At 40.3% G+C, this 15395-nt stretch overlaps 1 protein-coding gene across 2 annotated transcripts in view; it reads left to right on the top strand.

Moving 5' to 3' along the window:
- The window catches only part of slc1a2b (solute carrier family 1 member 2b), a 39010-nt gene extending 23997 nt beyond the window's left edge, over positions 1–15013 (top strand). Inside the window, exons 4-11 of one of the 2 annotated variants that reach the window (XM_079809167.1) lie at positions 651–901; positions 1200–1350; positions 1443–1569; positions 1659–1892; positions 1985–2179; positions 6351–6485; positions 6639–6873; positions 11870–15013. In XM_079809167.1, coding sequence (XP_079665293.1) covers positions 651–901; positions 1200–1350; positions 1443–1569; positions 1659–1892; positions 1985–2179; positions 6351–6485; positions 6639–6873; positions 11870–11944 — 1403 coding nt within the window. In that variant the 3' untranslated portion in view covers positions 11945–15013. The remainder of the gene's footprint in view (positions 1–650; positions 902–1199; positions 1351–1442; positions 1570–1658; positions 1893–1984; positions 2180–6350; positions 6486–6638; positions 6874–11869) is intronic. The other variant, XM_079809168.1, reaches the window with a different exon arrangement.
- The last annotated feature ends 382 nt before the right edge of the window (positions 15014–15395 follow it).

The following is a 15395-nucleotide window of genomic DNA, read 5'->3' on the forward strand; positions in this document are numbered from 1 at the left end:
CAGCCTCTAAGTTTGAACTCTTAATACTAGTTAACAAAAACTGTCCTTCAATCTCTGTGTATTCATTCAATTTAAGTATGTAGAGATAAACCGTTGAAAGCAGAGAGCAGGTGTGCATTGAGAAAAGGAGTCTCTCTTGTAGAAGAAATTCCTTTTTCTCAGATAGAGAAGGGTCTTTTTCCATTCATTATGTTTTGTGTCATAATTAAATCTCTCTAAACTTTAATTTTCCCTCGTGTCAATTCACTGAAGTTTAACACAAAAGTATGAAAAGGGGTCAAGATTCCCTTTAGTAGAGCGTCTGCATGTCTCTGTGGATAGCAAGGGTCAGACTATCATTCTTGCTTTTTAGACCATGCATTATGATGATATATAGTTGTATAGCATATGTATTATTGTCATATAGCAAGTAAATGTGTCATTTTAACATTTTAAACCTCATTTTACACTTAGGACAACAGAAATAAGATGTGCGCTGATCGTCATGAAAGAGACGTTTAAAGATGTTCAATCTATAACTGGTTTCATACCCAATGCAGTGTTGACTGATTGAGCTAGAGTACAGTGATAACAGCTATCAAAATACATAATGGCACTGAAAAGAAGCTTGTGAATATGAGACAATGACATGCCACATTTCCCTAACCAAGGTCTGTCTGGTCTGGATGCGAAGTCAAGTGGTCGTCTGGGATCCAGAGCGATGATCTATTATATGTCCACTACAATCATCGCTGCTGTGCTGGGCGTGATCCTGGTGCTCCTCATCCATCCGGGAAATCCAAAACTCAAGGAGGATCTCGGAGAAGGACTTGAGAATGATGAGGTTTCCAGTCTGGATGCCTTTTTTGATCTCATCAGAAACCTCTTCCCTGAGAACTTGGTTCAGGCTTGCTTCCAGCAGGTACGACGCCACGGCTGTGAGCTTGGATACAGTTGATACAGAATACATATTGTGCCTGGGGAAATATGTAATTTACGCCTAATGGATTAATATGAATATTATTTTAAGTACACTTAAATTGAGTTATAATTAGATTAGATTAGATTATTAGTTTCTTAGTAATTACACAAACTAACCCTAACCAACATCAACAGCTGTATGTACTGTGTCAGCACACTAAGTAGACTCTGTTAAATGCTCAGTGGTTAAATTGGGACTTGCAATGGTGAATTGATTAAGGTGATGTTCAAATGCACAGATCCAGACCGTTGTGAAGAAGGTGGAAGTTCAGCCTGCCCTCGATGACACCAACAGCACCATGTCTGAATTTCTCTCTAATGCCACCAAGGCACCGCCCATTTTCATAGCCAAGAAATCTCTACAGTACAAGAGTGGAATGAATGTGTTGGGTAGGGCAGTCACACTCTCAAATATCTTTAGATGAAGCCTTCCCTTTTCATTTGTTTATTTCTTTTCATCTTTGTCTTTCAATATGTTTCAGGTGTAATTGGGTTCTTCATTGCCTTTGGAATTTGCATGGGCAAGATGGGCGAGAGAGCCAGGCTTATGATTGAGTTCTTCAACATCCTCAACGAGATTGTGATGAAGCTGGTCATCATGATTATGTGGTCAGTTGGACTTATGTCCTCTAGCTGATTAAGAAGTCTAGTGATGAGGTTTTACACCGATGGACTCACATTATGGACTGACTTTATAGGTACTCACCCTTTGGCATCGCCTGCTTGATCTGTGGAAAGATCATCTCTATTAAAGATCTGGAGGTGGTGGCCAGGCAGCTGGGGATGTACATGGTGACGGTTATTGTTGGTCTGATTATCCATGGTGCCATATTCCTGCCAGCCATCTACTTTGCAATTGTGAGGAAAAACCCCTACACATTCTTCATGGGAATCTTCCAGGCCTGGATCACAGCTCTGGGCACAGCCTCTAGGTGTGACTTTACAGAAATATTATTGCAACATAACAACAAGCATAATTTATTCCCAGAATAAGAATGATCATTTTTGTCTTTTCTTCCTCTAGTGCTGGCACTCTGCCTGTAACTTTCCGTTGTCTTGAAGAAAACCTTGGTATTGACAAGAGAGTTACGCGTTTTGTGCTTCCTGTTGGAGCAACGATTAACATGGATGGAACAGCTCTCTATGAGGCTGTAGCTGCCATTTTTATTGCACAGATGAACGGAATTTATTTAGATCCTGGTCAGATCGTCACAGTCAGGTAAGAATACTACCACAATTATCACCTTATAATTCATGTACTGGGCACCAACTAAATGTTACAATTATACAATCTGCAAATAGGTGGAGGGAAGCATAAATCATATATGAAGTATATTTTTAGTATAGTTTTTTGTAGGTGAATATGTCCAACAATGTGCATTGATTCCTCCTAAGTCACATCTAGAATCAATCCTAAAACAGACAACAGACTGGCAACCAATGTAAAGAAGACAAAATGGGAGTAATATGGTCCCGTTTCTGAGAACTTGTCAACACTCTAGCAGTATTCTGGACAATTTGCAATCGTGAAAACATGGACTGACGAATCCCTGCATACAGTAGTCCAGAAGTGAAGACACATGCATCACTCTCTCGAAATCATAAAAGGACAAAATTGGCTTGACCTTTGCCAATATTCTTAATTGAAAAAAGCCTGATCTGACAGCATTAATCTGTTTGTCAAATTTGAATGATTTACTATAAATAGATAAAGGGCCTAAATCAATATTAGGTAACCCAGATGCATTACGGGATGCAAACACAATAGTCTCTGGCTGAATCCGAAATCGCCCCCTCAAGCCTCATTCACTATTCCCTACGTTAGTCCACTAAGACAGTTCACTTGAAGGAGTGAATGAAAACGAGTGTGTGAAGTCGCACAGTTGTTGTGTGTACATCGGCTGTACACTCGTTATTGCGGTGCAATGTGGGATTGAATGAGTGCACTCAATGACTATGGTTTCGGACACCACTACAAATGGCTGTCCCCGCAAATAATGCCCTATTTGAGGGTATAGGGGGCGATTTCGGATTCAGCCTCTGATTTCCATTCATTTAGACCAGGGGTGTCCAATCCTGCTCCTGGAGGGTCACTCTCCTGCAAAGTTTAGCTCCAACCCTAATTAAACACACCTGAACCAGCTAATCAAGGTCTTAGTAGGCATAATAGAAACTTCCAGGTGTGTTGAGGCAAGTTGGAGCTAAACTGACCTGTAATGTAATGTTTTCCTGATTCATAATCATACACTGTTTGTACGTTGGCCAGAGGAGAACTGAGCCTGGTTTCTCCCAAGGTTTTTTTCTCCATTCTGTCACTGATGGAGTTTGGGTTCCTTGCCACCCTCGCCTCTGTTGCCTTTGGCTTTCTCAGTTGGGGACACGACTTGATTTGACTAAACTCTGCAGGACAGTGGCCCCCCAGGGCCGAGTTTGGACACCCCTAATTTAGACGCAAGAAATTCACAGCCAACCATGTTTTCAAGTTTACATTTAGTCATTTAGCAGAGGCTTTTATCCAAAGCAAGGTCAAGTCCTTCAAACATGCAAGATGATGTCCTAGAGAGCTACTTTCCTTCTTTACTGGCACATATATTTGAGTATAATCAGAGTAACAGTGAAATAACACTACATGCTTTTTGGAAGCATATATAATGAAAACAAAATGGGTCCCAAAATGGATCCTTGTGGAATCCCACATGTAAGAGGGGCCAAAGATGAAGCAAATTAACCTAAGTTAGCAGAAAAACTTCTATCATATTGCTGAATATTAAATGAGCCCAACTAAATAAACCAAAGGCAACAGTGGCAAGGAACCAAACCCCCATTAGGTGACAGAATGGAGGGGGATAAACCAGACTCAGTCGTGGGACCAGTTCTCTTCTGGCCAACGAAACAAACATGGTGTTATTAAAGAAATACACGAAAAGGTGTATATCTTGGTGCCACTTCTATATGCTGTCAACATTTGTTCTACAGTTGAAGGGGTTTGCCATGTACATAAAAGAGCCAGTGGTCATTATGTTTTCATTATGTTTATAATTATATTATTACCCTCCCTCATGAGCAATGTGAGCAATTCACATCAAAGATGCTGCTAAAGTTTCATATTTCTTCTAAAGATTTTGATGTCAGTTAAAATATATCATCGGAAGTTTGTCCAGGATGCCTAAAGCTCCCTTTCATAGGTCCACTCACTGCTGACGCTATGAGAACTGTGTTGTGAACTGTGTCGTTACCTGTGACGATTTTCTGAAGCCCGTACAGAATCACACTTATTCTTTGGCTCATTTTGAGGAAAGAAGGGCAATCTGCTATCACCCTTCACTAGAGTTTTGGGGACCCGATGTTGAGCTTGAGGCGTTTAACTTCTCTCACTCTGTGCAGTCTATTCTCTGAGGAGATAATGTTGCACATTGGGGAGTTGTACTCAAGTCTGGAAACTCACAACACAGTCTCTTTCAACTTCTGCTCACATTATCGGTCACTCCATGACTGATTTTGCATGGTCAGGTTGCGTTGTGTTCCACATTTCAGATAACAACAGTTCAACTGTGAGTTTTGGATACAATAATTTCTCATTCGTGCTCCACACAATAATGCCCTTGGAGCAGTGCTCACGACCACAATATCATGATTACAACAGGGTGTGTCCCCATGGGGATGTTCATATTAAGTTGGCTGTACATTCTCTTGGTTTGGGATGGGCTAATCAGAGAACCATGTCAGACTGTTTACTCGTATCTGTCTTTCTCCTTGCAGTCCTTGGGATTCTGTTTTGTCAGTTTTGTTTTAATAATAATAATAATAATTTGTTACATTTATATAGCGCTTTTCTAGGCACTCAAAGCGCTTTACATAGAAGGAGGGAATCTCCTCAACAACCACCAATGTGCAGCATCCACCTGGATGATGCGACGGCAGCCATATTGCGCCAGTACGCCCACCACACACCAGCTGATTGGTGGAGAGGAGACAGAGTGATGAAGTCAATCGTATATGTATATATATATATATATATATATATATATATATATATATAGGGATGATTAGGAGGCCATGATGGACAGGGGCCAATGGGCAAATTTGGCCACGATGCCGGGGTTACACCCCTACTCTTTATCGATGGGCATCCTGGGATTTTTAAGGACCACAGAGAGTCAGGACCTCTGTAACGTCTCATCTGAAGGACGGTGCTTGTTACAGTATAGTGTCCCCATCACTACACTGGGGTGTTAGAACCCACACAGACCACAGGGTGAGCGCCCCCTGCTGGCCTCACTAACACCTCTACCAGCAGCAACCTAGTTGGAGGGTTCTCCATCGATGGAGAATCTGGGTTCCCCAGCCTACTTAGTTGGCGTCCAACTCTGAGAATGTTGGTCAATGGATCCCACAATGGAGCAAGATTGGCTAGTCGACTGTGTCTAAGTACTTCTTCTGGACAAGCTCTGAGCTTGACAAGCCTGACATGGAGTTGAGCTTTCCTTGCAGCTTGAGAAACTCTATGAAGCCATTGGTTGTGTAGTTTACTAAGCTAGCGATCAATGTATGAGCAGTAGTTCAACTCCATCCGACTGGGTCCCTCTAAAGACAGCAGCCTACTCAGTTGGTATGGTTGATCATACTGTAATTGAAGTGCATTCACTACGATATGGGTATGAGTGATGATGGCCAATCATCTGTGCTTCAGGAAATTTAAGATGTTCCAGCACCTCATTTCTCATCTAGCTCTGCATTTCTGCTTGAGGCACAAGGAGGTTGTCTACTGCTAACTTCAGGCTAGCAAATTATTTTACATTGTTGGCTATAGTCAGGGATGTACTCCTCAAGATGCTTGGGCATGCAGCAATGCCTTGAGGGTCTATCTAAAGTCTTAATATGAGGGAGAGCAGCAGATTTATCTTCTGATGACAATAGTTGCCCTGCCCCGTGAGAATCTAGGCTTATTCTACAAACTAGACTGAGAAGAGCATCTACCAATTAACTGTTGTGATTCTATTATGGACTAGTCCTTCCTGGGAGGAATGGGATCCCCAAATGTGAGCTAATACCGAAGCATCTCGTTCTCTTATTCATGGAACCAGCGTAATATTCATGACCGAAAGTTTTACTTATGTACTAGTTTTGTTACTGACAAATTTGATGCTGTTTTTCACAAATATATTTTAAAAAAAGTATATCTAAGTAATCCATAAAAATTTCCATAATGACATGTCTAGTTGCTTGCCCAGCCTTAATGGTCAGGTGCTCAGTTACCTGTTAAGAACACCTTTGTCCAGTGGGCCATATATTTTGTACATAAACAGTCATGTCTTTTGCAGTCAATGTCTACTAAATGCTTTGTATGTAAATATGAATGAAACATAAGTGCTTGCATTCCCATAATTTAGTCTTACAGCAACACTTGCCAGCATTGGAGCGGCGAGTATCCCCAGTGCTGGACTGGTCACCATGTTACTCATTCTGACAGCCGTTGGCCTTCCTACTCAAGACATCAGTCTGCTGGTGGCTGTTGATTGGCTTCTGTGAGTATTCCTAATCTAGGTTTATTGGGACTTTTTAATGTTAACTGGAGACAGTTTCAGTGTCATTTTTAAGCATATCCTACTCTTGTTCAGGAAATTCTTTGTGATTGCTGAGCGGAGCTTTTTCGCCTGGTGTGTTCTTTTTTTTCTCAGGGATCGTTTCCGTACCTCAGTTAATGTGGTTGGAGACTCGTATGGGGCTGGCATCGTCTACCACCTGTCCAAGGCAGAGCTGGACGCTCTGGACGCCCAACATGGGAAGACTGATGACATAGAGTTGATGACCAAGACCCCATCCTATTATGATGACCTCAAAAACCATCATGAAAACAACTCCAACCAGTGCGTCTATGCTGCTCAAAATTCAGTCTTAGTAGATGATTGCAAGGTACAAGTCACGCTTACTGGCATAGAGACATCTATTTAACACACGCCTGCATGCTCTGCACATCTCTTTACTCATATTTTTTGCATGTTAGCATATATGTATATGCACACACATATATGTGTGCATGTGCATAAATGGTATGTAAAGTATAATTGTGTATGTGCTAATATTCATTTGCTTCTTTTCTTGGAGCATATTTTCAGCATTGTACAACATAATATTGTATGTTGTGAACAAAGTACATCAGAATCTATATAAAAAAATATTGGACCCACTTTATATTAGGTGGCCTTAACTACTATGTACTAACATTTTAATTAATCATTTGATACAATGCACTTATTGTGTATATACATGTTTTTACATTGTACTTACATTTTAAAAAATACCTGCATGTAATTACATCTGTAATTAATTTCTGTAGTTACATTTGTAATTACACAGTTGACACTTCCCTTCACCTACCCCTACCCATAAACTGACCCAAACCACCACACCTGTCCCTAACCCTACCCATATCCCACCTTAATATCAGCAAAGGTGTTTTGCAATACAATTTGAACACAATAAGTACATTGTACTTATTTTTTGGGGTAAGTACATAGTACTTAAGGCCACCTTATATAAAGTGAGGCCAAAATATTTAGTATAAAAATGCTAAAAATATGTTTTACTTGTATATCATGACAATTACAGGAATCGCACATAAATCTTTGCAGTCTTGAAGTGATACTTCTGATAGAAATGCCATGCGTCAATAAATTGTACATATTTAAAAGTTATTTAAATATGTGCAGAAATTTATTTATTTTTCAGTTGAGATACATGTGTATAATAGTAAACAACAAACTAAAACAATCAAAGCGCTTTTCCACCAGCAGGCTGGGCATGGGGAGGAATGGTTCAAGTTGCATTCCCAATTGAGCATTGTACGATTGTTAATGGGTTTCTAGTATAGCATAGTATTATTCTACAAGCCTTTTTCATCAGCTAGCTAGCTCATTAAAGCTAGTATATCAATATATTACTCATTTAATATTGTGTCAACAATTGTCCCTTGTAGCTAGTCTAAGAACCTTTCCCTTTCTACATGATGTGAGCATCATAGATAGCACACACGCTCCAATGTTTAGATACATCCTAATCCTAAAAAGAAACCATAACCATGGCAACTGGCCGGGATCAGCATGACACCGCATGGTTTGGCAACAAGAACCCTTTGGCTTGATGGTGGAAAACAGGCTTTATTCAGCTCTATTGAGTGATTCAATTTAAGTGATTATTCAGTTGAGCCTGAAATTTAAATAAAATTCCCTGATAATTAAGTTTGAGAACATCAGCAATGAACCATTGCCTGAGACTAAACACACTTTTAGGGGAATTGAGAATGAAATGGTAGACCCATCCTCCTGAGTAGACACATCTTCATTTTCTAGTTTTGATTATGCTGATTTCATGGCATGTCGTTATTACCTTAATTACGAGATGACAGCCTGTGCCGTTCTCCTCAGAGCTGTTCACGTCCTCAGACTCAGAATTATATGGTAACACTAACAATGCCAAAATGAATCTGCAGTGCTCGTGTGGTACAACTCGGAGCTCTCAGAAAAGTGGAGGTTAAATTACGAGTTCTATGAGGATGTGAATGCTTTTTACAAGTTGGAATCTCGTAATTACCGTAATTCCAACATGCCGTGAACATTATTAAGCTTTATTTTATGTTACGGGGAGTTAAACACACTTGGTTCATGGATTCTGTTATTAACTGTTGTCTAATAGACAGAACATCTGCTCCTGTTATTCTGCTGTCTGTTCTGCTTTCATGCTCTGGATGCAAATTCATAAACTAACAAAAACTAACCCAGCTTATCAAAAAATGCAATCCATTGTAGAAGCCTTGCAAAGTAACCACTCATAAATGCATGTAAGAATGTTGTACCTTGTTTGTGTGTTTATGTATTTATGTTTTTAAATGAAAGACTTTGGTGTCTTTGGAGCACAGAATTCTGAATGACAGTATTCATCAAATAGGATATGCAATGTTTTATTGTAAACTTAAACAATGGATTTACATTTCCTGAATGTGTGGGATGCCGTGCCCCCACATTTTACGGCGAACGACTCGATATGATATGTGTTATATATAAACGTGAGATTAAGGTTCATTATCCGACCCTGTCTGGCTCTCTATAAGTATAAGTGATAAAAGTCAGACATCTGCACCCCGTGGTCCGGGTCCCGTGTTTACAGAGGTGGCTAAGTGGAGCCTTTCTCTTGTCGTTTTCTTCCAGCTCCATGTCCCATTTGAATCTGGAAGCTCGCTCTGCACATTTTTAATCAAGGGAAGAAAGTTGGAGGCAGCGCTTACGGTTAAGATACAGTCAGAGAGAACATTGAGCCGATGTGGTTCCCCTTCCTCTCTCTTGTTTCTCTGACTGCAGGTACAGTAAAGAGATTATGAAAGTGTTTGCACACAATGATCTCATGTTACCCGAAAAGCTGCCTTGATCCTTTTGGTGTACATGGGACATTTTCTGATGGTATCTAACTCTAAGGAATTGGATACTGGTTATATTTATAGCAAGTTCAGGCTATCATCCAGACCGTGTTATACCTGTCTGGTTGATTTCATCACTGCATTTATCTCTGTGAGTTAAATGTTGAAATAGGCATCTGGCTCTGAGGAGTTTAGATGTATATATGCTACGTCCTTAGACGCATACCCTCAAGTTTGCTTGGGGGAGAAAGCATTCTGGTATGAAGTTGCCCTCGGCCTGACCCAGGTTAGGCCAGGACATACTGCAGCCATTTCTCTGGTGACTCAAGAGCAGATACTTCCTCAGTCCCTGAGAGCGAACTCTCCCGGGGGGTAATCTGTGCACACCACAACATCATGTGCCTGATTTCCCTCGGGGCTCTCAGGGGGGATTCAGGAAGTGGAGGCATCCAAAGTGCCATCCTCGCTCATGAGTGAATCCTCCCTTCAGTTAGTTTGGGTGGGCCCTGCCAGTTTGTTGCCTCAGGGTCCCGAACCGGCCTATACTATTACTGGCAGTCATAAGGGTTACTCACAGATGCTTCATTCCTTTTCTCTGTTGAAGACCCCGGAGTTTCCTAGGGTCTCACTCTGCAAGACTGTCATGACAGATGGCTCTTTTATAGGCTGGGGTGCGTTCTTGGATGGCTGCCCAGTTTACAGTCTCTGAGTAGGACTCCATCTCATATGGCATATAATCACCTGGAGATGAGGGCTGTATTTCTAGCATGGAAATACTTCTACATCTGAGGGACTAATATGTATTGATCCAGACATACAACACACTAGTCTATATTAATATAAATTTGCTTGCACTCTCAAGTTCAGGGGAGGATATTTAATTCCCAGCCTGAGATCTGGAAGCTTTGGGTCTGGTTCCAGCTCGTAAATTCTGGTGTTTCAGCTGAGGTTACTTGAGGCAATCCTCAATGCTAGAGCTCCTTCTACTAGGAATGCCCTGAAATGGCAACTATTTGTAACACAGTTAACTGTCCGGTTGGTCCAGTGCTGGAGTTCCTTCAAGAGTTCCTTTATTTTGCATCCCAGACCACAATACATTCAAAAAGTACCTTTTGCACCTCAGCCAGTCATTTTGCAGGCTTTCTTTCCTTCTCCTCATGGGATTCTGGTCTGTACTTTGAGAATCTATGTCCACCTTCAGGCCAGTGACTTAGATCCTCTCAGCTTCTAGTATGCTTTTGGTATACCAAGCAGTGCATGTTGCATTGGATTACAGATGCTATCACCCTCTCCTATGAGGCACATGGAATCATCAATGCCATGACACAGCATCCCCGTTACCCTCTCAGGGAACCAGGTTACAACAACTGAGAAGTTTTAAAAAACATTCAAAAGGGGATAGTTCACCCAAAAATGAAAATTACCCCATTATTTACTCACCTTCAAGCCATCCTAGGTGTATATGACTTTCTTCTTTCAGACGAATACAATCGGTTTGGATATGGATTCAACGCCGGGATCCCCAGTCCTTCAGGGTTGACCCAAGTCCAGTTTGTGTTTATACACAGCCTTGTGGGCATCTCTATTACTACTATTGTAACCTGGGTCCCTGAGGGGGACGCTGGAAGCTAGGTCATGTTGCCACACCACGGTTATGCCTGTGCATCTTCTTCAGACAAATCAGAAGGCATCTATTTATCGACGCTATGCTACATTCAGCCAATCAGATTGCAGTGTTTCAGATGCCGTCTCACACAGAAGCGTTCCCAAAGCATCAATGCCATGACAGAGCATCCCGTTACCCTCTCAGGGAACCAGGTTACATAAGTTATAAAGAACGTTCCAAAAGAATCCGGTTGTTAAAGGGATAGTTCACCCAAAAATTTAAATTACCCCATTATTTAGTCACCTCCAAGCCACCCTAGGTGTATATGACATTCTTCTTTCAGACGAAAACAATCGGAGGTATATTAAATAATGACCTGGCTTTTCCAAGCTTTATAATGGCAGTGAATAGAGGATCTGTATTCATCCATCATAAAAGATATACACACGGCTCCAGGGGGGTAATATAGGCCTTCTGAAGCGAAGCGATGCATTTGTGTAAGAAAAATATCCATATTTAAAACTTTATAAAGTGAAATAACTAGCTTCCGACAGACGGCAAAAGAGTAACCCCTGACGGGATGTAGGAGTAGTGTAAGCTTTGACGCCTCTCGCAGTTCAAACAAACTCAAGCTCCTCTTCTCTTATATCTTATAATCCTCCAACATTTCTCTTTAGACATTCTCGTTTCAGACTTCTAATTCGTGACCGGTGTTTTGTTTTGCTCTATCCTCTGCACTTCTGCGTTCGTCAATACGTCATCGGGTCAGTGAAGTCACATGAATCTGGATTTTTCATTTTGCTAAAAGTCCCAGAATTCTTTGCTCCAAAGCTTGAAATAGATCTTACGTGTATTGTTGAACACACTCTTAACTTTGTGGATAACTGTTTCAGGTAACCTTGGCAGCCACAAACGGCTCAACTGCGGAGTGCACGCTTGTTGAGGAAGAACCTTGGAAAAACAATTAATGCAAGCACACAGACCCCGGCACCCAAAATGAGAGAAAAACCAACCTATATTCATGCACATAGAACAAATGGGTTTTGTAGTTTATTCCTATGGTTTCTATTCTTTTCTAACATGTTTAACAATGCATATGTTCTCATGTAACACAAGAATGTGAGGCCAAAAGCTCACACACGCAGCTGAGGCAGTTAGGTAAATTATTTGTGATGCTAATAAATACATATATACATAAAGTTCCAAACCTATGAATCTGGAGGAGAAGGGGTGGGTTTTTCAGAGGGATCACCCACCGCTGTTTCTATGAGAATATAACAGCTCTTCTGCCTCTAGTTCTTTTTGCCTCAACTGAACTACCTTGCACAACGCTGTAGCACCTCTTTGTCCGAACAGATCTTAAACCACTTCTCAAAAGGGTAATATGGTGTTGCTAGGATACAAAAGTAGGGACGGAGGCGACAGCACACAGATGGAAGGCGTTTATTTTGAGCCCCTCCTCCTCTACATCGCTCACAGGGGAGGGAGTTTTTCTCTGTTCTGTCAAGGAAACGGATGAGAGGGTGTTGCTCGTATGTATGTCGGTGAGTCCGTGGCACAATAGCACAAAAACCTTTCAGGCACATTGCCATTTTATTTACCATTCAGGTCTTACGAGAGCCCTTTGCATCATGAAATACACTGAATTATGCAATGCACACCTTATGTTTAGTTCATTTTAAAGCACAAATTGTCTATTTATGTTGTACAACCAAAACAAGGCCTGAAGATGTGTCAGTCATACAATGGACGAACAGCGGATGGAAAATCGTGAATCTTTTCAAATGACATGGCTATTTTTCTACGCTTTGGTTTAGATTCATATGTCAAGCACAACCCATCTAAAATATCTCTTGCCCAGATACACTACGTATATATATCCAATGTGTATTCTATATTTGCTCTAAATTTCGGCTGTTTTTCCTTCAACTGGTGAGCTGTAGAGATACTCAGGCATATACTCATTTTGTCCAGGGAAAAAAAACTAAAACATTCCTAATGCAGACAGAGATGATTTGTATGAAGGCCCTGTTAGCATGCTGGAGAGAACTTTTTACCTGTTTTTTATAATCCAAGTAGGGTTTTACACATTTTTAAATACCTAATGCCTTCGTCTTTCACTGCTGACGATAGTTCTCTTTTTATTTTTACGCCCCTTTTTAAAGTTCTGACCTCAAAGAGACATTGCCAAGGCTATTTTAAGCAACTTGTGTTTTGAGCTTTGAAAAAAACAAGTAGTATTACAATGGAAGGGTTTAATCGTAACGGAAAAGGGGGATTTTATAACTACGCTGTTATAAACACTACCTCTGGATGTTCCATCCTCCTATCCACCAATATCAGTGTCCTTCCCTCATATTGCAAATGACTGTTTCTAAGCCCCGCCATGCTGCAAAACACATCACTTCCTGTCAGACTGACCAATCACACGCGTCCACATACCTCACAATACGCCAATCAGAGATTCCGACAAAAAAATAAAAACTTTTTCTTTCAGAAGAGTGATAAATCCAGACACTTTCATTCTTCCCTGTGTGTGATATCTATCACAGGATGCTCTTTTACGAAGCTAAACGCAGATATTGATAGAACTCCACCCCTAATATATGTCGACTTAGTTTAAGACATCTCGCTCAGATGCTTTGCCAACTAAACAGCTCTTTGACGATCCAGTGTTATAACCTTTGCCAAGAGAATCAATGCCATATGAACACAAGTTACATAGTGTGTGGAATCATAATGTGAAGACGATGTGAGTGTTGCATCTTGAGATTGTTTGGTCATTGAGCGTTGAGCCACTGTTGTGTTTTATCTCACTGTTAGATGCATGGACATTTAGTGTTTTTGCACCAGTTTCTTAAGAAGCATGACTTTTAAAGTGCCTCCCTGCACTTTGTGTATATATTGAAGGCAGGGGCGTCGCTGGGACTGAGTACACGGGGCCCTCGGTGTTCCCCCTCCAGGGCCCCCACCAATTATTCTACCACGGGGGAACCTGAGAAAGCCCAATCCTACTGAGGGATATATCGACCCAATCAAACGTACTGTACTGGGGGCCCAGATAACCCAGCGACGCCACTGGATGTTGGTGACATTGGTATTTTATTTTCCAGTCATAGAAATATTGAGATAGTGTTTAATTGATGTGACAGTTTTAATTGAAGTGTTTTTGTAATACTGTAGAAACGTATACCCTCTCTGTGCTGCATAAGATAAAATACTATAGTGAAATGTATAGAAATGTAGTGAGTTTAATTCAGACTAGCTCTGTCAGCAAATTCATATCCATTATTATATCTGATCTATGTTTGGAATGTTTTTCCCTACATGAATTTATGTGTCCTTGCTTTTCTATGTAAGAGATTAAAATTTAAATCTAACATCGGACTCAAAAAAAAAAAAGGATATTTGTATATTATATGTGTCATCTCAAAATAGTTTATATTTTTGAAGATGGTATACAATAATCATATTGTCTTTATGTGATAGTCTTATATATGATTCTGTGTTATATGTAACATCTTAAAAAGATATGCTGAGATATGATCTTGATGATATAAAGCACACTGTATGAAGTCACACCTGTAAAACTTCATTTCTCCGCTTCATGCTGTCTGTTCTGTCTTGCACTTGACTTTCCAATGTTTCTTTTCTGATATATTTTGTACACGCACACAGACACACAAAGACGATTACTGGCACACTTTTCATGTGAAACATTATTCCTAGGATAACCCAGATTTATTATTAATCGAGTACATCTGAAACCGTCGTTAGTAGATGGTTTGCGTTTCTTACATTGGTCTTATATGTAAAACCCATCAGTTCTGCTCCACTTTTCTCTCATCCTTTTTGTGATGTGATTTTTTTTTTTTTTATGTAAAGGGAGGGGAAACTATAGTCGAAAAGGAAAGTGGTAAAAGAAATTATTTCCTGTGTCATAGCTGTGAAATAAAAGTGTGTTCATGCATATCAATATGTGTTGTACCATTGGTGTACATACAGTTATTATAACTAATAAATGTTGATTCATAACTAATTCAAGTCTTTTTATTGACCTGACAGTATGATTAATACAGCTGGGTTAAATATCCCAATCAGAAAGAGCCAAGTGCGTTTGCGCTTGCAAGGAATTTGTTTTGGTGACAGAAGAAGCTTCCAGTAAGGCACGTTTATTGATACAGCACAACGTGCTTTACATGAAACATAAAAGATTGACATAAAATGCATTAAAACGGTTAAAAAAATTATTATAAAGAGTCAAATAAAGTGCAATGAGTTGGGACATAGCACAGAGCTCAGTAAATGCACATTTGAGTCTGGATTTGAAAGTGGCTAATGTAATGAAGTCTTTTGTCACGAGTCAGAGTCAAGTCTCAGGTCATTTCATGTCTTACAAAAAAGATGTCATATTCAAAA

This window comes from Gobio gobio (genome assembly GCF_949357685.1).
Source record: "Gobio gobio genome assembly, chromosome: 25".
Classification (NCBI taxonomy): Eukaryota; Metazoa; Chordata; class Actinopteri; order Cypriniformes; family Gobionidae; genus Gobio; species Gobio gobio.